At 35.1% G+C, this 23,318-nt stretch overlaps 1 protein-coding gene across 6 annotated transcripts in view; it reads left to right on the top strand.

The window, feature by feature from the left end:
- Positions 1-23,318, top strand: part of LOC150102202 (ral GTPase-activating protein subunit alpha-1) — an 800,562-nt gene that overhangs the window by 8,832 nt on the left and 768,412 nt on the right. For all 6 annotated transcript variants that reach the window (XM_090398990.1, XM_090398987.1, XM_090398991.1 and 3 more), the window contains exon 2: positions 13,877-13,987. In XM_090398990.1, the coding sequence (XP_090255116.1) occupies positions 13,877-13,987 (111 nt within the window). The remainder of the gene's footprint in view (positions 1-13,876; positions 13,988-23,318) is intronic.

Raw genomic sequence — 23,318 nt, 5'->3', positions numbered from 1 at the left:
CCTACTCCCCACCATATATAAAGTTTTCACAAAAATTATAAATAATAGAATAAAATCTAAACTAGAGGGAATGCAATCCTGTGAGGAAGCTGGATTTAGGAAGAATTACAATACTTTGGACCATATTCACACATTAAGACAGCTCATTGAAAAATCAATTGAATACAATAAACCATCATGTCTGGCCTATATAGTCTATGAAAAAGCATTTGATTCAGTTAAAACATCTGCAACACTAAAAGCACTTGAATCCCAGGGAAGTGAGAAACCATATATTGAAACACTAAAAAATATTTACAATAATGCAACTTCTGTAATTAAATTATATAAAAACAGTGAAAAGTTCCCAATACAAAAAGGCATCCGGCAAGGCAACACCATATTTCCCAAATTATTTACAGCTGCACTAGAGGAAGTCTTTAGAAGCCTTGATTGGGAAACAAAAGGAATGAACATAAATGCAGAAAGGCTGCATCATCTGAAATTTGCAGATGATATTGTCCTAATAGCAGATAATCTTGAAGATCTGGAAGAAAGGCTAAATCAGCTAAATGAAGCCTCCAGAGAAATTGGATTAAAAATAAATAGAGAAAAAACAAAAATAATGATGAATAAATACATAAAACATAGAACTATCAAAGTCGAAAACCATGAAATAGAACAAGTTACTTCATTGTATATTTGGGCCAATTGTTATCCTTTGAGGAGTGTCAAAGAAAAGAGATTGAATGAAGAATTCACCTTGGATGAATGGCTTATGGGAAAATGAGAGACATATTCAGAAGTGACATACCTATGAGTCTAAAAAGGAAAGCTTTCGACCAGTGCATACTTCCTGTCCTAACATATGGAGGAGAAACATGGACTTTAACAGAAGCCCTAAACAAAAAGCTGAGAACAACACAACATCGCATGGAAAGAAGTATGCTAAAAATAACATTAAGAGATAGGAAGACAAATATCTGGATAAGATCTCAAACAGGTGTCATGGATATTGTAAAATACATTAAACAGGCTAAGTGGAGATGTGCTGGCCATATTGCCAGATGCAGTGACGGGAGATGGACTAGAAAAACAACAGAGTGGAGACCAATGGATGGAGCAAGACAAAGAGGAAGACTGAGAAGAAGGTGGAGAGATGAACTGGAAGAAATTGCAGGAGTGAGATGGATGGGAGATGCAGAAAACCAAGTGATCTGGAAAATCATGGGGGAGACCTTCGTCCAGCAGTGGACAGAACCAGAAGGGTGAAGAAGAAGAAGATACTCATACCCTAAAGTTAGTGCAATTCTATGTCAGAGTTTGTTCATAAAGTGTAAATTGTCTGATTTTGTAATTAAATGTTTTTCTTTAGTATTAATTGATGACTTGCCTGATTTCCTTTCTATTGCACCGTTCATTAAGTTAGAACCATGACGGGAGGTAAAATACAAGGGAGGCTATGACTGTAAATTGAATTTTGGTTATTTGATGTATTTAGAGTTTAACGACAGTGCTTAAGAGATGTTAGACAGTGTACTAAACTGAATTCTAGTTCCTTGATTTTGCATTGCTCAGTAGTCTAGGATTTAGGATGGTACAGTATAATAGAAATTTTCTCTGAATCTGAAAAGGAACTGGCACCAGCACTGAAACAAAGGAATTGGCACTATCCAACGGCAATCCCTTTGTCTTCAATTTACGTGCACTACTCTTAAGATAGTTTAACGACCCAGATTAAGTATTGAGACTGCATAGGAATTATAGTATATTAACTTGATGCATCGAGTAAAGAACTTTTATTGAAATTAGGCTAAGGAAATTATATGAGGGAATAAGTCAGGATTAAGATCATAAATCACGACGTTAGGAAAGAAAAGAAAAACGCTCCAAGCACTGTTCAGAGATTTTCATGTGAGTATCGTTTTTGATCTGCTGTGAGCAAGCATAGCACCCATCTTGCGCTAAGCTTTTTCATTTGCAATTCTACATGCAAAATATATCCTACACATTCTTTTAAAATGTATATAGTCTCAGCAATTTCACGCACTTTGACTCGCTGGTCGTCCAATACTATACCATGCACTTGATAAATGATTTCTGGTGGTGTTACACTTTTTAGATGTGTCCTTCACGTGGATCATCTTCAAGGCTGGTATAGCCATGTTTAAATGTGGCAACCCATTTCTTAATTGTCGAAAATGAAGGAGAAAAGTGCCTATAAACTTTGAATGAATTTATTTTGGCGTTAAACCTTCTTTTTTTCAAAGAATTTTATAACTGCACGATACTCAATTTTATCCATTTCAAGGGATACAGACAACACTTTTGCTTCAGACATCTGTATAAAACAAACTACTTGATAGAATAACTTGCAGTTTCACATGGATGCTTATTACAGATGTACCAACTTAGAGAAAAAAAAAAATCGGCCGATAGTGTTGCTATCTATGGTCGAAGCCAAGAACTGTTCAGACCACGCTCGTATAAGGGATGGCTATGCTCTTATTTTAATCTTTTTTTTTTTTTTTTTGGTTGTATTTTGAACTGTCAGTTCAATGTTTGTTGCAAAGTGTAAGGTTTTGAGATTTGGTAAGCAATGATGGGATGCAAAGTATACGCCTGGTGGGGAAATTGTAGAGGAGATGAGAGATCTAGGAGTGACGGTTGACAAGGACGTGAAATTCAGGGGGCCACTTTGCACAAGTTGTGAGGATGTCACATCAGATAATGGCAATGATGCGGAGGACCCTGACATGCAGAGATAGAGAGGTTATGATGCAATTGTATAAGGCCTTGATCAGGCCTCATATGAATTATTGTGTAGATTTGGTTGCTGGGTGAAGTATGAGGACAGATTGAGAGAATGTAAGTTCCAAAGCCTCATGAATAGGAGGAAAAGGGGGGTATATGATCGAGACATGTAAGCTAGTCAGGGGTTGTTATCAGGTTGACATGGAAGAGATTTTAACAGAATGGGAGAGGGGGAAAGAATAGAACAAGAGGCCATCGCTTGAAACTGTATAAGGAGGGTGTGAGCAGAGGAGTAAGGAGCAGGTTCTTTGCATGGACAGTGATTGGTGAGTGGAATGCATTGCCTGAATGTGAACAAATTGAATCAGTTTACCCCCCCCCCCCCCCCCCAACAACCAACTGGTGTCTATAGATGTCGAGCTAAATCTGGATACGAAGCTCTAAAACCCATTTAATAACATGGATAAGAAGTGCAATTTGGTATCACTATTTCATCCATATTGGCCAGTAGGGAGGTTAAGGCAGTTAATTAAATTAAGGGGATATTAGATCCTACATTGTTTTAAAACTGAATAAGAAACTCAAAGATTGGAATCATAGAGTTTGATGCCAAATATAGTATAAAAAACTATAAAAGTATCAGCGAATATTAGTGTGAGCTAAATGCAAGTAGTCCTAGAACGTAGTACAAACATGGGCAACTCGTTGCAAAGGTGGGTAAAGTTCCGATCGCTATTCTTGGTATTTTCCATAATGTAAAAACACATTTCCTAGGAAATGTATGCTGTTATTACATTATGGTAGGAGGTCACTGCCCAGACCGATTTCAGCCTTTATTGAGGCTTCATCAGTGAGTAGCAAGACCAAATTAATACCAAAGGGTAAAGCGAAAAGAACTTATATACTCTGCTATACGAGTTGTCCAAAAGGTGCACCCATTAAGTTTCTTAAATATAAATATAAAGAGCCAACAGGCTTCATTTCGGCGATATAAACATTAATTAAATTAAGGGGATATTAGATCCCACATTGTTTTAAAACCGAATAAGAAACTCAAAGATCTTCCACATTTTGCCTTCCTTCCTTAAAAGTTTTATGCCAGCGAAAAACACTTGCCCTCAACATTGCTTCATTTCGAAAGCAACAAAGCATGTGTAAAAGCTGCGGAGGCGGTTTTGAAAGAACTCTCAAAAAACGGATTCTCACATGTGTTTAAGAAGTGGACGCAACGTTGGGACAAATGCATCGCATCTCATGGTAGTTACTTCAAAAAAGACCATGTAAATGATGACGATTGAAGGTAATCTGTTTTCTGTATAAATATAGTCTTATTACTTATTGAACAGCCTATGTATGTATTAACCCATGTGTGTGTGGGTTTATGATAAACAGCATGAGGGAAATGTAACAAGCTTATGTATAGAAGGAAGTATGTTATTGTTTTCGATTTCAATGGTGAATTGAATGTTCTGTGTTGTCTGTTTAGGTGACTGAGGAAATTGTTTCAAGTTTGGTGGTCATGTGGTCAAATGGCAAAGATGTCATCAAGATATCTTAGCCAACCTTTGGGTTTTAAGGTCACTGTATTTCAAGCTTATTGCTCAGACTCTTCTATATAAAAGTTAGCTATAAGGATGGGGAGGTTGTGTACCTTCTTTTTTTTTGTAAGTTTTAGTGGTTTTGCTACACAAAATAACCAGATTGACATATGCAATCAAAGAGGACTGTCAGGGGAAATTTTGTTTTGTACCATTTTTATGATTGGGACATTTGCAAAAAAGGCAGTCACTTCAAAACTAATAAATTTTCATTGTTGTGTTTGACATCTTTAATTTTGTTTATGAAATATTGCATATATTTTATGCAGGAGGGGGAAATGACCTGCTAATTATCATTTAGTCAAGAAACTAATGTGGCATTCAAGGTGTAAGTAGTATCATTATTATAAAATGTAAGTTGCTCATGTTGTTCATTGCAAGGTATAGATTCTCTGTCAACCTTTTTCTGTATCAAATTATATAGCCTGGTCAAAGGAACAGCAGCTCATCTGAAACATAGCATCTGTGTTGATTCTCGTAGAATCAACACAGATGCTATGTTTCAGAAATTCGAAATTCAATATTTACAATTAAATTTTAACAATTAAATAACTTTCACCACAGTGAAAGTTATTTAATTGTAAATATTTCATCCTAAGTATCTTAGGACATCATCAGTACAGTATTTAAACAAAAATTAGGAATAACATACAGTTAGGGCGCGTGATTACAATAGAATCTCATGAAAACGCGCCAAACGTGCTAAAGTAGTGCAACAACAACAACAACAAAAAAAAAAAAAAAAAAAAAAAAAACGTTAATTATTTAACACAGTTTTGTATGATAATTTCCCATACTTTAGGAATAGTAAGAACGTCGTTGCGGTTTAGGTTTGGTCTGTGTAGTAGGGTTTCAGAACTTTCTTTGTATAAACGTTCATGTTTAAATAAAGATCTATGTAAAAGTTTAGTCTCTTCCCAATGGATCCTATGGTTTGGATTTTCAATTCCGTGTTGATACAAAGAAAGTTCTGAAGCCCTACTACACAGACCAAACCTAAACCGCAACGACGTTCTTATTATTCCTAAAGTATGGGAAATTATCATACAGAACTGTGTTAAATAATTAACGTTTTTTTTTTTTTTTTTTTTTTTTTTTTGTTGTTGTTGTTGTTGCACTATTTTAGCACGTTTGGCACGTTTTCATGAGATTCTATTGTAATCATGCGCCCTAACTGTATGTTATTCCTAATTTTTGTTTAAATACTGTACTGATGATGTCCTAAGATACTTAGGATGAAATATTTACAATTAAATAACTTTCACTGTGGTTTATATGTGTGTTTCTTCTCATTATGAACGCACCACAGGTTTCTTTATTTAAAAAAAAAAAAACGACAAAATGATTGGCTCCATAATTTTGACATAGTGATTATTGATGACTGTGTAAGAATGAAGGAAAACATGTTTAAGTCTAGCTTTATCCTATCCTATTCCTTCAGCCATATGACTGGTGGGGGATAGCTATATGCTACCATACTAGGGAGATGATTATGAAAAAGGTGGTTTCCTGTTGCCTTCCTTGCCGTAGTATTTTTTATGACTGTAGCCATGTGTGTTCATGAGATTTTGCCTGTTTTGAGGGATGAAAAACTCGAGTTACCAGGAGAAAAACCCCCCCCATTTTTGTATGAGACAGGTTAACTCACCTTTAGTTGAAAGAGACCAGATAAAGGGTCCCTTATGTCACTGACAGGAATCGAACCTAGGTCTTTCTGACCAAAGGGCTTTGTCTATACTGACTAAGCTATGGAATATGAGCTACTATTTGTTAGGCTCATGTAGTACCTTTTATAATCTTAGATATAAAGATATAAGCAAAGCCTGATTTTTATGGAGCATCCTTGAATCAGAACATGTTTGTTTATTTATTTATTTTATTTTCTTTACTGCAGCTCTTTTAAATTAAAAAAATTAGTGAAATTATCATATATAAGTGCTATTGCCTCCCGTGTATTTTTGCAATTACGATCTTTAAACACTTGAATTCCAAATTGTAGATGGTGATGAATGAATATGATATGAATGATGAGTAACTGGTAATTAGTTTATGGAATTAACAACACATATAAAGTATATTAATTAAAGGTAACTTTAATAAATAACTTCTATATTTCGGCAACTCACGTTGCCATCTTCAGGAACATAAAGATATGGTACGTGCACGCAGGCACTAACAAAAGCAAATGAGGAAAAAAGCAAGAAACTAATATTGTTCCTAAAGTCCTAATGGTGCCCTCTGGTGAGCTAATTTGGTTGACTTGGCAGTTCGGCTGAAGTTCTCAAAATGTAAGTCTCCCAAATTTGGGGTAGTTTCATGCACCCAAATTTGTTGAGGTTAGGAACGTTTTTTAGAGCTGCTGAAGATTCCTTGAATAATCTCTCTCTCGTATTTAAACTTGCTGCGGTGTATTATTTTTGTTTTCTTCCAACGAATTCTATGGTTGGTATCTAAGGCATGGTCTGCCAGCCCTGAGCAGCTGTACTGGTGAAACCGGATGTAGTCTGTGTTCTGAAATCCTGATATTTGTTGTTCTGCCTGTTTGGCCAAAGTAGGACAATTTGCAACTGCAAAGGACATGGTATACACCAGGTAGGTCTAGGGGAAGTGGTTGGTCTTTGGTAGAGCGGATAAGGGATGCCAACTTTTTATATGGTCTGTAACAGGAAGTAAGGTCATATTTTCTGAGGATATTGGTTATTTTCTCAGAGGTGCCCTGGATGTAGGGGATGGTGATAGATATGGGGTTATAAAAACACTATATAAGGGCAAAATTAATCTGCTCAGATGACAAGGCCCTAACTACTGAACTAAACCACATCCACAACACTTTCTTAGCCAATGGCTATAACCCCAAAAAAATCCAAAAAATACTCAAACCAGTAAACCACAACCCCCCTCTCCCCCCTCCACAATAAAGATTACACCAAATCTATCTACATCCAGGGCACCTCTGAGAAAATAACCAATATCCTCAGAAAATATGACCTTACTTCCTGTTACAGACCATATAAAAAGTTGGCATCCCTTATCTGCTCTACCAAAGACCAACCACTTCCCCTAGACCTACCTGGTGTATACAAGGTCCCTTGCAGCTGCAAATTGCCCTACTTTGGCCAAACAGGCAGAACAATAAATATCAGGATTTCAGAACACAAAGACTACATCCGGTTTCACCAGTACAGGGCTGGCAGACCATGCCTTAGATACCAACCATAGAATTCGTTGGAAGAAAACAAAAATAATACACCGCAGCAAGTTTAAATACAAGAGAGAGATTATTCAAGGAATCTTCAGCAGCTCTAAAAAACGTTCCTAACCCCAACAAATTTGGGTGCATGAAACTACCCCAAATTTGGGAGACTTACATTTTGAGAACTTCAGCCCATCTGCCAAGTCAACCAAATTAGCCCACCAGAGGGCACCATTAGGACTTTAGGAACAATATTAGTTTCTTGCTTTCTTCCTCATTTGCTTTTGTTAGCGCCTGCATGCACATACCATATCTTTATGTTCCTGAAGATGGCAATGTGACGTTGCCGAAATATAGAAGTTATTTATTAAAGTTACTTTTAATTAATATACTTTATATGTGTTGTTAATTCCGTAAACTAATTACCAGTTATGTGTGACCAACGTATAAGCCTTGCTACTGGAATGATAAGTAAAATAGTGAGATAGTGCTATTTTATCTTAATAATTTAATTCCTGAGATATAAGAAAGTCTAAAAGTATAAAAATGATAGGATATGATTAAAAGATGTAATATGAACAAAGAATAGATTTGCTAATGGATGATGTGATGTTATGATAAATATCATCATTAAACTTGTAAAGATTAAAAGTTCCGTCTAGAACTTAAAAACCCATAAAGGTTAAATAAAAGATTAATATAAATGCCTCAGAGTAGAAATATTAAAAATATGACAGATGCGATTCTGTGGTTGAAGTAAAGCTGTTTTGGAAATGCCGTCATTGGAATGAAGGAACAAAATTTTGTGTAGAGCATGTTATGTAGAGGCTGTGTGTCAGTTACATAAATGCATTTTTATTGGTGGAAGGTTTTCTGTTAGGGAGCTGCCAAACCTCAGATATAATGTAGGTGTGGTGGACATTGAGAGTGCAGTGTGTTTTTTTGCATTATAAGTGGCATTGCAGTTTGGTTGACAAGGGAAGTGATAAACAACATTGCAACACTGTAGAATGTCATGGATTGTTTTCTTTTCTATTATTTTTAATTGATTTGATAATTTAGAGTAACTCAGGAAAACACTTTATAATCAGAATATTTCAGATATATTTTATGGCCCTGTGTATATGTGCTTCATAGTAAATTTTGAGCTATGGGATATGTCATCGAAGGGTCAAAGGTAGATAACAGGGAAGAGACTTTCACATAGCTTCTGCCTAATTCTTGCCTCTTTAGTGTGCTCCATTAGCAGGTATTCACTTGGCTACTGTACAGACCAGGATGGGCTGGCAATTTGGGAATTGGTTGACTATATTGTATTCTGTATTGGCTGAAAACAATATGATGGTGCAGCATGATCAATCATGCTGGTTTTGATACCAGTTAGGCAAGACTCCATTGTTTTCCTCAGGTAGCCAAGGAGAACACTGAAAAGTCAGTACTAGAACAACTCAACATCAGAAGAATTAAAGGAGTATCATGTCAACATAGTGTTACTGAGACAAAGAGACTAGTAAGACAGATGAATCTGTGCATAAATAATATGTAATATTTAGACCATAGCAATAAGAGAAAGGTAAATTTCTGGAATGATAGGCAGTTTCAAGAGGGGGGGGGGAACAAATTTCAAAATGGGAAATCTGAAAATGAGACTTATAGGCATTTGCTGTTAAGTAGACATGGACAGGTGAAAACTATTTAATAAAACAGTAATGGCATCAAAGTTTAACAGATTCTAAATCCATAATAAAGCTTCAGGTTTAGCATCAAAAAGTCCATGTTGGTTCCAGGATAAGAGAACACGAGGCAGTCGCTAATATGTTTAATGGTCTAGAGAGCTTCCATAGCTCAGTTGGTATTGATGAAGCCCTTTGGTTGGTCGGAAAGACCTGGGTTCGATTCCTGTCCATGACCTGAGAAGCCTTTATCTGGTGTTTTTGACTAAAGGCGAGCTGGTCTCATATGGAAGTAGGGTTTTTTCACCCGGAAACTCTTGTTTTTTGTCCCCCAGAACAGGCAAACTGGCCCTGTGAACACACACGGATTTACACTCATGAATACTTACAACAATGTGTGGAAGAGATAGGGTCCTCACCATATAATGCCCATAGTTAACCATGAGTCATATCATGGTAGTTAGCCTCCTAGATTGGAGATGGCACTTGAATGGGATCGGTATATTTTGTATGTGTAGAAATATCAAGTTTGTTTTTTTTAACAAGAAATTTATTTTCTTGCGAGGTAGCTGTTATTTTAGCTGTTGTATTTATGTAATTTATTCATTGCTAGGGATAAAACATAGTTTAAGAAAATCTACTTTAGATGGTTAATTTTCTAGTTTAAATTTTTGGGAATAGATGCAACTTTATTCATAAAGATCTACAATTAACTAGGAGCATAAATTAGATTTCTAAAATTAAAATAAATATATTTTAAACCATTACCACTGTGATTACAAAATTATAAAATTATTGATTTTTTGTTGCAGTATTCTGTTTTCTCAGCAACCTTCACATTACAGGCTTTAATGATATAGTGAAATTGTCCATTTATTCCACAGATGGAATAGAAGACTTCGTCTTTGCACCGTATTTTTCGATAGATGATGTGCGCGTTATCTATACAAAAAAGTCTAAATTTGTTAAAAATGAACATGCGCGGTATACATTTTAAAGGTATGAGAGGTAAATCAAATGTCATAACAAAACTAAGGTAGAAATATTACTTAATATCTATTGAACATTACATTACGCTATTCAAATCCAAAAAATTCTTCATCACTCTCAATATTGAAAGAATCAGTTGCATTAAAAATTTCGTTTGGTATTTCTTCAGCTTCATAATCATTGTCACCGGATACCTGCATTCCCTTGTGCTTTAATGAAACCATTTCTAACATAGTTTTCACTTACAGCAACCCAACTTTCTACAGTTCACGCAACTATATCTTTATATGATGTTCTTTTCATCTGCCCTGTTTTGTTATATTCATGGATTCCATTCATCATCCAGTCTTCCCACCTGCAAATTGTCTTTGAATGGCTTATTTACTGCAAGAGCAAGGGGTTGGAATTTTTTTGTTAAACCACTTGGAATGACGGCCAATTTGGAATACTTACTTTCTCCGAGAAGTACTTCTGTCTTCCATGTCGACCACTGCTGCTAGCAATGCATGTATTTTTAAAGAATTCCTCCATTCTCTGTCTGTACTTCCTAACTCCACTGCTAGTTGGTGCATGTAAGTTATCTCTACAGCAAAATGAGTGAGGAAAATGTTGGGGTGAGTGTTATCTATCGAAAAATATGGTGTGTGTGTGTGTGTGTGTGTGTGTGTGTATATGTATGTATGTGTGTATATATATATATATATATATATATATATATATATATATATATATATATATATATGACGATCTGTAATATTAACTTGGAATTGGGATATATTCAAATATACTGACTTAGATCCGAAACTAGAAATAACAATTAAATTTATTCAAAACGCAACATGTTTCATCGGATTGTCCGACTTCTTCAGGCATAGGAACATAGAAAGCAAATAAAAAACACTATAAGAAACATCGTATCACTATAAAAACGACTATTATAAAATTCAGTTAGCTTTGAACTGTAGCTACAGTCTGTGTTGAAGTTCTATTGTTGGGCATTTGCGTGCGTCTGATTTCACGAGTGTGCCAATATCGGATAGCAGAGCTGAAAGGGTCCGGTAGATTATAACTAAGTTATTATTTATATGATGAGGGTTCATAACAATTTCCTTAGACTTGACTATGTGGCGTTCCACCTTGTCACGGCATATATGAAGGTTTGAAGTTGTTATCCAGTTTATCTCATGTTGACGGCCTTCATCATTTGTGTTTACTGAAAACAGTACATGGCATGACAGGGCACTTGCTCTAGTTCTTTTGTAGGCAATGTCCCTCTGGTGTTCTTGAAGATGTAGGAGGATGGATTTTTCAGTTTGGCCATAGTATTGTTTCCCCGCAGTCACACGTGATTTTGTACACTCCTGGGAATTGTAGATGGTTGTGAGCTTGTTTGTATTTGCTTAAAATCGATCTTAGTTTGGGAAGAGTAGAGAAGCAGGTTTTTATGTTGAACTTTCGTAAAATTCTTCTTAGTTTTGTGGAGAGCGAGCTGATGTATGGTAAGGAGATATAACCTTTGGGGTTGTCTTGTGTTTCTGAGTTGTTTTGATGGCGGATGTGAAGAGCCAAAGGCTTCAATTCGGCGACATATAACTTGTAGATATCTAATAATTTATTAGAGCACCTTATAGCAATACTCGTAGAAGGGGTACAAGTTCTGTTCGCTACAAACTTGATATTAACTAGGTCTGGCTACTCACTGATGAGACCTCAATAAAGGTCGAAACCGGTCTGGGTAGTGACCTTCTCTCATAATGTGAACAAAAATACAGTTCCTAGGAGCTAAGTTCACATTATGGGCAAATATCAAGAATAATGATCGGAGCTTGCTCCACTTCTACCACGAGTTGCCCCAGCTTGCACTACCCTTTGGGATCAGTGCTGCAGTATCCAGGTATTTGCTTACGCTTGGAATCACCGAACTTTATACAGTTTCTACTATATTCGGCATGAAACTCTTTGAGTTTCTTATTCGGCTAAGAAACTATATGGGATGTAATATCCCTTAACTTAAACAAGTTATATGTCGCCGAATTGAAGCCTTTGGCTCTTCACATATCTAATAATTTATTAGAGCACCTTATGGCAATACTCGTAGAAGGGGTACAAGTTCTATTCGCTACAAACTTGATATTAACTAGGTCTGGCTACTCACTGATGAGACCTCAATAAAGGTCGAAACCGGTCTGGGTAGTGACCTTCTCTCGTAATGTGAACAAAAATACAGTTCCTAGGAGCTAAGTTCACATTATGGGCAAATATCAAGAATAATGATCGGAGCTTGCTCCACTTCTACCACGAGTTGCCCCAGCTTGCACTACCCTTTGGGATCAGTGCTGCAGTATCCAGGTATTTGCTTACGCTTGGAATCACCGAACTTTATACAGTTTCTACTATATTCGGCATGAAACTCTTTGAGTTTCTTATTCGGCTAAGAAACTATATGGGATGTAATATCCCTTAACTTAAACAAGTTATATGTCGCCGAATTGAAGCCTTTGGCTCTTCACATATCTAATAATTTATTAGAGCACCTTATGGCAATACTCGTAGAAGGGGTACAAGTTCTATTCGCTACAAACTTGATATTAACTAGGTCTGGCTACTCACTGATGAGACCTCAATAAAGGTCGAAACCGGTCTGGGTAGTGACCTTCTCTCATAATGTGAACAAAAATACAGTTCCTAGGAGCTAAGTTCACATTATGGGCAAATATCAAGAATAGTGATCGGAGCTTGCTCCACTTCTACCACGAGTTGCCCCAGCTTGCACTACCCTTTGGGATCAGTGCTGCAGTATCCAGGTATTTGCTTACCTTGGAATCACCGAACTTTATACAATTTCTACTATATTCGGCATGAAACTCTTTGAGTTTCTTATTCGGCTAAGAAACTATATGGGATGTAATATCCCTTAACTTAAACAAGCTTATTAATAGTTTTCAACGAGTAGCCATTACTTGTGAAGGTTCTTTGTAGATGTTGTAGTTCAATTTTTAGTATAGATATTGACAGTATAGATCTGGCATGATGTGCTAGAGTTGAGATGATATCCACTTTCTGTGCAGGATAGTGATGTGAGGATGCATTTAATATATATATATATATATATATATATATATTATATTAAATTGAAGGTTTACTTGGTTTGATAACATATTAAAATTTATTTAATGACTAAAAACGGAGGTTTTGAGTAAAAAAACTTTATTAATACACACGACTAGTTTCGTTTGAGAACAGACTTCATCAGGTGTAAGCAAAAAGGGCATAAAAATATTAGAGAAAATATCTTTCTTCCATTTAACGTTAACTTCTGCTGTGCAGAAATATAGTATTTGTTTGGTTTTCTCTAATATTTTTCATGTCCTTTTTTCTTACACCTGATGAAGTCTGTTCTCAGACGAAACTAGTCGTGTGTATTAATAAAGTTTTTTACTCAAAACCTTGGTTTTTAGTCATTAAATATATATATATATATATATATATATATATATATATATACACAGTGTAATATATAATACAGTAATAAATGTTTTGAGAAAATCATGAAGGTAACAAAAACATTACTTGATATTTTTGCATTCCCCTTTCTTCCTGATTTAATTATCATGATTTCTTTTCTTATATATGATCAGTGTGCACGACTGATGTTTTTTTATTATTTATTTATTTATTTATTTTTATAGATTATTTGGACATTTCTGATGCGAAGGTATTCTTTGAGAATAATTATAGCCATATATATTATATATTTTACGATGTCTTCATTTCTGTTGAGGCTAGTTTAAAGCAACGAGGTAAGTTTATTTAAAAAAAAAACTCTGTTGTTGGTTTATTTTATCTTTGCTGCAGTTCATTAGTATTGCATTAAAACTACTAATCTGCTGCTGAAAATGTTCATCATTTTAAATTTAGAAAATGTTATTTTTGTTTAATCCATTCAGTTCATCCAATTAATCACATTAATTGGATGAACTGACATCTTAGGGAGTAAGTTATCTTATCCGTGAGTGTGAAAGATAAGATTTTTTTTTCTTTTTTCAGTTCATTTTAGTAATTGATTAAAATGATTATCATTATTAATTTCAAAAATGATTGATTAGAATGAAGTAATAGGAAATGGCCACAAAGGATAAGAACTGTCTGTCAACTCAAAAGATAAATTTTAAAAAGATGACAGAAAACTGAAGATAAGGATATCCTATATGTCTGGAGTAATTACTTTGAATGACTGTTAAATGAAAAAAGCAGAACCATAGTTGAAAATTTTTATGAGAAATGCAAACAGAAGTATGTAGAGAAAGCTATCAAAAGCTTCAAATGTGGAAAGGCAGGCTGGAGTATATTCGACTAGAAATGCTCAAATATAAAACAAAAGTTTTGTAGTGATTATACTGCATAATTCAGAGGGCCTGATCAGAAGGTCTAAATCCAGATGATTGTGGTAGATGATTCATTTCTATTCATTTTGTAGCAGATTTTTTTAATTAAAAAAAAATGAGAGAAAGTAGGTATTATTTAAAGTCTGTCAGTGTTATATAATTAGAATCTGGCTAGGTAATGTATTTTATTAGTAAACTATATCATATTAAACTTTGAAAGGTAACTAAACTGAGAGGATAACAGTTCTTCAGAGCATTATAGATATGCAATAGTAAACAATATAAAAAGAGAAAGTAATAGATCTTTTTAATGTGATAGAGAAAACAATTAACACTATGCAGACACCTTTTAACTAATAAACAATTGCCAGTCTGGATTATGCAACTGTCTATCAATGAGGAAGGGGATTCTTATTACTCAAGTTTCCTGCCTAGGGACCTGTGCCATGGAAATGTCAAGAATCTCTAGTGGTCGCTCTATGTGACCTAACATAATTGGCTTGAGGCTTGTTAAGTAAGCTTCCATTGTGTGGTCTGTTTGGATGCTTATTATTTGCAATGGATGAATGGCTCTTTATTATCAAACTTTGCAACTAATGGTGGCGACAAGGCTCACTGTTTTCATTTCACCATTTTTCATGAAGGCTTTTAAAGCCTAGAGCAACGTTGGCTTACATCAACATGTCTAATGACTCTGGTTCAAGATAACTTTGCTTACTTGCTAATATAACTACCATACTGGTATATTTAAATTGAGTAGTTACTTTGAAAATAATCCTACAGTACACAAAAAAAAAAAAAAAAAATTAAAGAGACTGCCTGCAGTCTTTAACAAAGGGCATAGCTGAGTCTACTTATGTTCCCTCAGTAGTAGTAATAATAGACTATGAGGGTGGGGGGGTTTGGAAAATTCTGATAAAACCTAGAACAAAAATGATATTAAAGTAACTGATATAAGCACAAGAAAGAACATACTAGTAGCAGAGTTATGATGGTAACTTATGTTCTTATATTCTGCTATCCTTCTATGTTCTTTCTTCTGCTTATATCAGTTGCTTTAATATAATTTTTATTCTAGGTGTTTATCAGAACTTTTCAGACCCTCCCACCCCTGTAGATTCTGTCTAATAATTCAGAATCTAAAAGTGAGAAAATGTTTCTGATAAATCATGTTCCCTTTTGTTTCACTTTTTTTTTAATTGTCATTCTTTCAAAGAATATATATATATATATTTTTATATTGGAATTTTACTGACTAGAAACACCGAGATAAGACAAAAACACAACTAGTTTCATTGGAATGCCCAACTTTTTCAAGTGTACATACTATTACAAAAAACTGGAAAAATTAGCAAGATAAAAAAGTGAACTTCTCACATTAACAAGTTAGAAACAACACCAGTCAAGTTTGAACTGGCGTCCGCGTGGCAGGTCTAGCGGGAGGCATTAGTGAGTGGGAACTATCTCGAGAACGGTAAAATTGAATTATTACACTGTGTTAATCAGGTAAGCAATAACTTAAATAACTGTTCATGTGTGAGGGGTGGTCCAGAACTATTTCTTTCGATTCTAAGATGCGTCTTTTTAGTTCATCAGAGCATTTATGGATATTTGTAATAAGATTCCAGTCTATCTGGTGTTGACACTCTTCTAAATTAGAGTTGGCAGAGAAAAGAACATGACTGGAGAGGGCGCTTGTATAGGTTCTGTTGTATGAGATATCACATTAATGTTCTTCGAGTCGTAGTGAGATAGACTTATCAGTTTGCCCATAATATGGCTTCCCGCAACTACAAATGATTTTATATACTTCTGAGAACTGAAGTTGGTGATGTTTTAGCTTGGGTTGACTCAGGAAAGAACAGTGGCGTTTCATCATAAGCATGTGATAAATTATTATCTTATTTATTTACCAATCTGGTTGGTTAAGTGGTAAGCATATCCACTCTCTCTCTCTCCACTAGGCTGTGGGTTCAAATCCTGCTGTGAATATAGTCAGGGCTATAGAAATCCACTTGCCGCAGGTAAAGTGTAGGTAAAGCTTTTTACCTTGGTTCTATTATGCATAAAAGATATCAAGAAATTATATGCAGTTGACCCTTGAAGAATGCATGTTTGAACTGCACAGATCCACTTATATGCAGATTGTTTTCAATAAATATGCTGGAAAATTTTTTGGAGATTTACGACAGTTTGAAAAACTTGCAGATGAACCGCATAGACTAGAAATATCAAAAAATATTAAGAAAGAGTTGAGCATGTCATGATTTCATGAAATAGCAAATAGTCCATTGTAGATACTAGTCTATTTTATCATTTACTACCATAAAGTATACACAAATCTATTATAAATAAAATTTATCAACACTTATATACACACACAAACACTTACACACCATTCATGGCGTCATTCGCAGTCAAGAGAAAAAAGTTAAGATTTAATGTTATGATTTAATATGCAGTATTAAATCATAACTGCATAAAATTAATTGTTATTAATTAGTTCAATTTATTTAATCAATTAGAATAAAATAATTTTATAATGATTCATTTATTAGTGTATAGGTTACCATGAAGCAATCATATCGATTACGCTAGGCTACCATAAAGCAGTCATATTGTTGCTTCTTTGTTATCAATGCCCGGATTGTTATACCTGTAAATAAATATGAATAATTTCCTTTTCACATTATCTTTTCATTTTTGAAGTCTAGTGTTAGTAATGCATATAACATCTACAGTGTTTTGTATCATATAAGACAATATTGATGGAAGTACCGACAGACATACGATTCATCTTGTAAACAGACGATGTAAACTTACGGTATCGATAAATACAGTACGGTACTGTAAATGTATTTTCTCTTTGTTATGATTTCTTTAATAACATTTTCTTTTCTCTAGCTTACTTTATTGTAAGAGCATATATACATACATACATATTTTATGTGTGTTAATTGACTTTTTGTTATTGGTAAGGCTTCCAGTCAACAGTAGGCTATTATTAGTTAAGTTTTTGGGGAGTCAAACGTGTTATATGCAGATTTTCGAACAGTACAGGGGGGGGGGTTGAGGAACTGAAAAACAATAAGGGATTTTTATCCCTTTTACTTACATACCAAGAAATTATATACTTGGTTTTAATCCTTTACCCAAGGAAGCAAAACAATGTTTTGCATGTATAAGTCTCTGTATACAAGTAGCTTAGACGTGAATATATTTCATGTGCAAAACATTGTTTTGCTTCCTTGGGTAAAGGATTAAAACCAAGTATATAATTTCTTGGTATCTTATATGTATAACAGAACCAAGGTAAAAAAACTTTCTACATCTTTCTCTCATCCAGAAATTCTAGCTCCATTTGGATACTTGTATATGAGATATGTATGACTTCTTCACTAGTTCAACCTTGGTATCTCTCCTGGGTCTGGCTCCCACTGATGAGACCTCAATAAAGGTCAAAACCAGTCTGGGCAATGGCCATTCCCGTTATGCATCGCATTTTTACATGTCCAAAAGGATGTGTGTGCTTTGCATTGTGGGATACATATTAAGCAAGATGTAGGTCATTAGCCTCTATATATAAGTAGCTCAGATGTGAATATATTTCATATGCAAAACATTTTTTTCTCTCTTGGGTAAAGGATTAAAACCAAGTATATAATTTGTTGGTATCTTTTATGTTTATCAAAGACAAGTGGTGAGTGAATTTTCAACCTTGTTCTAAATGCATTCAATATATATTAGAACAGGTTACATGCTGAACTACAAAGCTGGAAATTATGATCAACTTAGGAGAATACTATCTTTGGTCACATGGTATCAGGTACCGAATGGGAAAGTCAGCTATGCATGGGAATCTTTGAAAAAGTGGTAAATGAGATGGTATCTGAATGTATCCCTATTGTTCAAAGAATAAGTAGGTTGAGAAGAATGAAATGGATGTGCAACCTGATTAAGCAAGAGATCCACATGAGAAGAAGATGATGTGGAAATTGACCATGCAAGCTAAAGGCGATTCAAAAGAATTTTATTGTTATGATGCAAGCAAAAGAAAAAATGAACATGAAAAAATAACTTTTTGAGTGGCGGAAGCTAATTAGATTGTTTAATTAATGAGTGCTCACTTTGCTAAGATATATCAACCAGGTGTGTGTGTAACATGGTGCATAGTACTAATGTTACGTTGGATGAAGAATTAGAGGTTCACAAAAATGAGGTTGACATAACAAGGATTTGTGTATAGCGGCAGATGGAATATCAGCCTGTTTGCTAAAAGAATGTTCAGCTGAATTGGCTAGGCCTTTTACATCTTTGCATAACTTGAGTCTCAGCTCAGGAATGATACCACAGGAATGAAAGGAATGTATGATAGTTCCATTGTACAAGAGTGGTGAAAAAAACTGATATGTCTAACTACCGACCTATCAGTATCTCTGGTATGGTACTGAAGATTTTAGAGAAGTTTGTAAGAATTCGCAGAAATGGGTAGACAAGCAAGCTTTACTCTGCATGAAGCAGCATGGGTTTATTAAAGGAAGGTCATGTCTTAGCAATTTGCTCGTATTTTATAACAATGTTACGGCTGAGTTGTTGGATAAAGGGAATGGATACACTATGATAATGTTGGAATTTTCTAAGGCATCTGATAGGATACCACATGAAAGGCTGTTGCATAAACTGGAGAATATGGGATTGGAATATAAATTCTTGACTTGGATCAGGGGATGGTTGACAAACAGATATCAAAAAGTGGTATACAGTGGGTGTGAACTGCCAGATTTAAGGTGACCAGTGGTGTACCACAGGGTTCAGTCCTTGGGCCATTATTGTACAATCTGTGCATTAATGACATCAGGCAGGGTCTAACAATCAGATGTGCGATTGTTTGCCAATGATGCGAAGATAGGCAGGGCAATCAGGGATGCTACTGATATTCAGCACTTAAAAATGGTTTGAATAAGCTTGAAATTTGGGCAAACGAAAATGGCTATCAGTTTAATGTTAGTAGGTGTAAAATTATGCACTTTGGCATTATTAGATTTCCAGCAGTTTATTATATTAGCAGGGTTATGATATAAGAAACTGTGGAGGCAAGGGATTTTGGTGTATTGGTGGATAGGAATTTGAAGTTTAAAGGTCACATAGCAAAAGTTGCAAATACAACTCAGAGGGTAATTGCAATGTTGAAGCGAACCTTGACATGTAAGGATAAGGAAGTCATTTTGTTTCTTTATAAGGCTTCAATAAGACCACACCTGCATTATTGTGTGCAGATGTGATCTTCCATATTCCAAGGGGATAAAGAAGCTGTGGTAGGGGTTCAAAGAAGAGTCGCAACAATTATATCTGGATTATGGGATTTAGATTATGAGGACAGATTGCGAGTATGTGGATTACAGACTCTGTTTAACAGGAGAAAGAGGAGTGATATGATAGAATACAGATGTATAAACTTTTAAATGGACATTATAAGATAACATCTGATGAAATTTTCTTTATATTTAAGGTGGGGAGAGAACATGAGGACATCCATGGAAGTTAAGTTTGTTCACAGTCAAGAAAGGGGCAAGAGCTAGGTTTTTCTCTCAGAGCAACGAGTTAGTGGAATAGTTTGCTTTAGGGGTAGTGAGTGCATCTAGTATGATCGAATTTAAGGGAAGGTATGACAGATGGTTTGCATGATTTCTAGCTTGACTCCTGGAGGTCTTAGGTAATAATATTTTTTTCACATAATTTACATTTTTTTTTTTTGAAACATCTCATTCACTATCAAGTTATTTGATCACTAGTAGCAGCCATTGAATTTATTAAAGAAGTTCTACCATATCCTCTGCCTTCCTAATAAATCTGTCATTTTTTTGTAACATAACAGTTGATAACTTTTAAACATTTTTCTTTTTATATGAAAAACTTCATAAATATCTACTATTAAGTTCCAAAAATCCCCCTCATTTCTTATGGCAGTATTATACTGTTCTCTTATATAGAAATAGCAGATATTAAAGGTTCAACATTATTTCAAAGCTGAATGTGCGTAGATATTTTGAAAGCTTCAAAATTTTGAGTAGAGAGCTAATGAGAATACAATACTTAGTATTGGAGTTGCACTATTTAAAAGCGGCCTGTCCTGACATCCATATATTCACCTTTTATTAGTACATTTAATAAAGGTTTTACTGGCCTGACACCTGTTTCAAACTGGTTGGTTCTCTTCAGAGACTGGGCAGCAATCTTAACTGGGTTCTTATAAGCTCTATGGTCATAATTAAAAGACCTTCAAAGTTTGTACACATATTCGGCTTTGATATAATATTGGATCTTTAACATCCACTATTTATATATAATTTACCTTGCTGATATGAAGTCATATGGCTCTTTCTTTGATAATGTTCTTTTTGCTTCGGCACATACTCTACTATGCATCGCACTTCTGGTTTTTGGTTTCAGTTCATGAAGTAAGAAAAAGGGCTGCCATCACAGCAGTTTACCTGAAAATAGTAAAACTCATACACTTAAATTATGCAAAACACATCTAAGTTTTCATATCATGAATGCATTTCAATTAAATTACACTTATCTTTTCCAGTAAATACATTTTTAATCAAGTCAATGCATCCACCTTAATAAGATGTAGGGCATCTTTTCGTTGCGATGATTCAGCAATCCTACGGGCGATTACTTTCCGCAAGCAAACAATAGCAGTCAGTGGGAATTTTGGACCATTCTTGGTGTGTGCATGTAATGACGTCCCAGACTTTTGTGGGGCAGATGTCCCTTGACCTGATCTAACTCCAGTTCATCCCACAGATGTTCAGTAGAGTTGAGATTAGGACTCTGTGGTGGCTATTCAAGTGTGGTGACGTTCATGTCCACAAACCACGAGTTACAGTAGCAGAAGCCTTATGACATGATGCATTGTCTTGCTGAAAGAGACAATGTGGCATTTCTACAGAACTGACCAAAGTAGGATACAATGAATTATTTAGAATGGTCAGTTACCTCTCAGAGTTCATTGTTCATGACACCACAAACACAGGTCCAAGGCCAAACTAGTAAAAACAGGATCATACCATCACACCGCCACCTCCAAATTTCATAGTTGGGGTTACACGCTCTGGTAAGAAGCGTTCACCAAGTATCTGAGACATCCACTCCATCCACCTGCTTGGTAGAGGTGTAGCATAATTTGTCTCTCCAAAACACAGCTTTCCAAGCTTCCATCTCTCGCTATACATGCTCTTTGCATCATTGAAGGCAACTCTGCATTTTGGTTTGGGTAATGTGGTGCTTGCATATTGCAGTCCTACCATGGAAACCCATGCTGTGAACCTTGGTTCTGAATGTTTTTGTGCAGATTCATGTTGCAGTTGATGCCCGGATCTCTTCATTCAACGTGTTGGCTGACGAATGGTAGTTTTTACATGTTATTCTTCACTGACTAAACATGCACACGTAACCACAGTAATAAGATATTTTTAATAAGTAAATATTTCATTCTAAATATTATAGGACGTCAGTACAGTTAATTCAAACAATGCTAGGAATCACATACAGTTAGGGTGCAGGCTTACAATGGAATCCCTCTATGCATGCAGTAGTATGTTACAGAATTAAATTAAAATATATCTAGTGAGGGGGGAAAAAAAGATTACATTAAAATGAGATAACATATATAAATTATTTTATACAATTTAGGATGACAATTTCCCAGACTTTAGGGATAATAAGAACAGCATTACTGTTCAAATTGGGTCTGTGACATAAGGCTTCAGCACTTACTTTATATAAACGTTCATGTTTATATAAAGATCTACGCAGAAGTTTGGTCTTTTTCCAATGGATCCTATGGTTTGGGTTTTCAATTCCATGTTGTGCAAGGCCAGATTTCTGCAGTTTGATAAGACAGATATGGTCTTAATGTTCCGAAATATGTTTGCTAGTGGATTTACCTGTCTGTCCATAGTAGGACAATTTACAGGAATAATGGACCTCGTACATGCCAGGTAACATCAGAGGTGAGAGTTTGTCTTTAGGAGAAGGTAACCAATTGTAGATCTGGTTGATTGTTTTGTAGGCAGCAGTCAATTTATATTTCTTCATAATTTTTGAATTATGTTTGAAGATGCCTTTGACATAAGGTATGGGAATCCTATTGGGGAAGTTTTTGGAAGATGATTTTTTGAGTTGTTTTTGGATTGTATTTTTGATTATTTCTACTTCTTTATTTAAAGATTCTTTGGAGGAGCAGAATCTGTGTACTCTGGTTATTAATGATTTAATGATGCCAAATTTTTGAGATGAATGATGAGCTGAAGAATTGTGAATGTGGCGACCTGAAATGTCGGCTTATGATAGACAGAAGTGGAGATAGAACCACCTTCTTTTCTTTGGAAAAGAAGATGGGTCATCCCTGTGGAGATTCTTTTTCTAGTGTGAATTTGATGCGAGGATGAAAGAGGTTGATTTTATCTAGAAACAAGTGTAGTTCTTGTTCAGAATGACCCCAGACAGCAAATACATCATTGATATATCATAGCCAAATCTTTGGTTTAGGATTAAACGTGCAAATTTTTTTCTTTAAGGTGTTCTATAAAAAAGTTGGCTAAGTTTGGTGATAAGGGAGACCTCATTGCTGTTCCTTCCTCTTGCTTGTAAATTTTCTCTTTCCAAGTGAAGTATCCAGACTTAATAACAAATTTGGATAATTCAACAATATTGAATGGAAATTTTTGAGTTATCAAGT

Source organism: Typopeltis vanoorti, chromosome 10, assembly GCF_054136105.1.
Source record: "Typopeltis vanoorti isolate ZY-2024b chromosome 10, IOZ_Tvanoo_1.0, whole genome shotgun sequence".
NCBI classification, from domain to species: Eukaryota; Metazoa; Arthropoda; class Arachnida; order Uropygi; family Thelyphonidae; genus Typopeltis; species Typopeltis vanoorti.
Note: the sequence above shows the minus strand (reverse complement) of the source record. Positions and strands in the feature narration are given on the sequence as shown.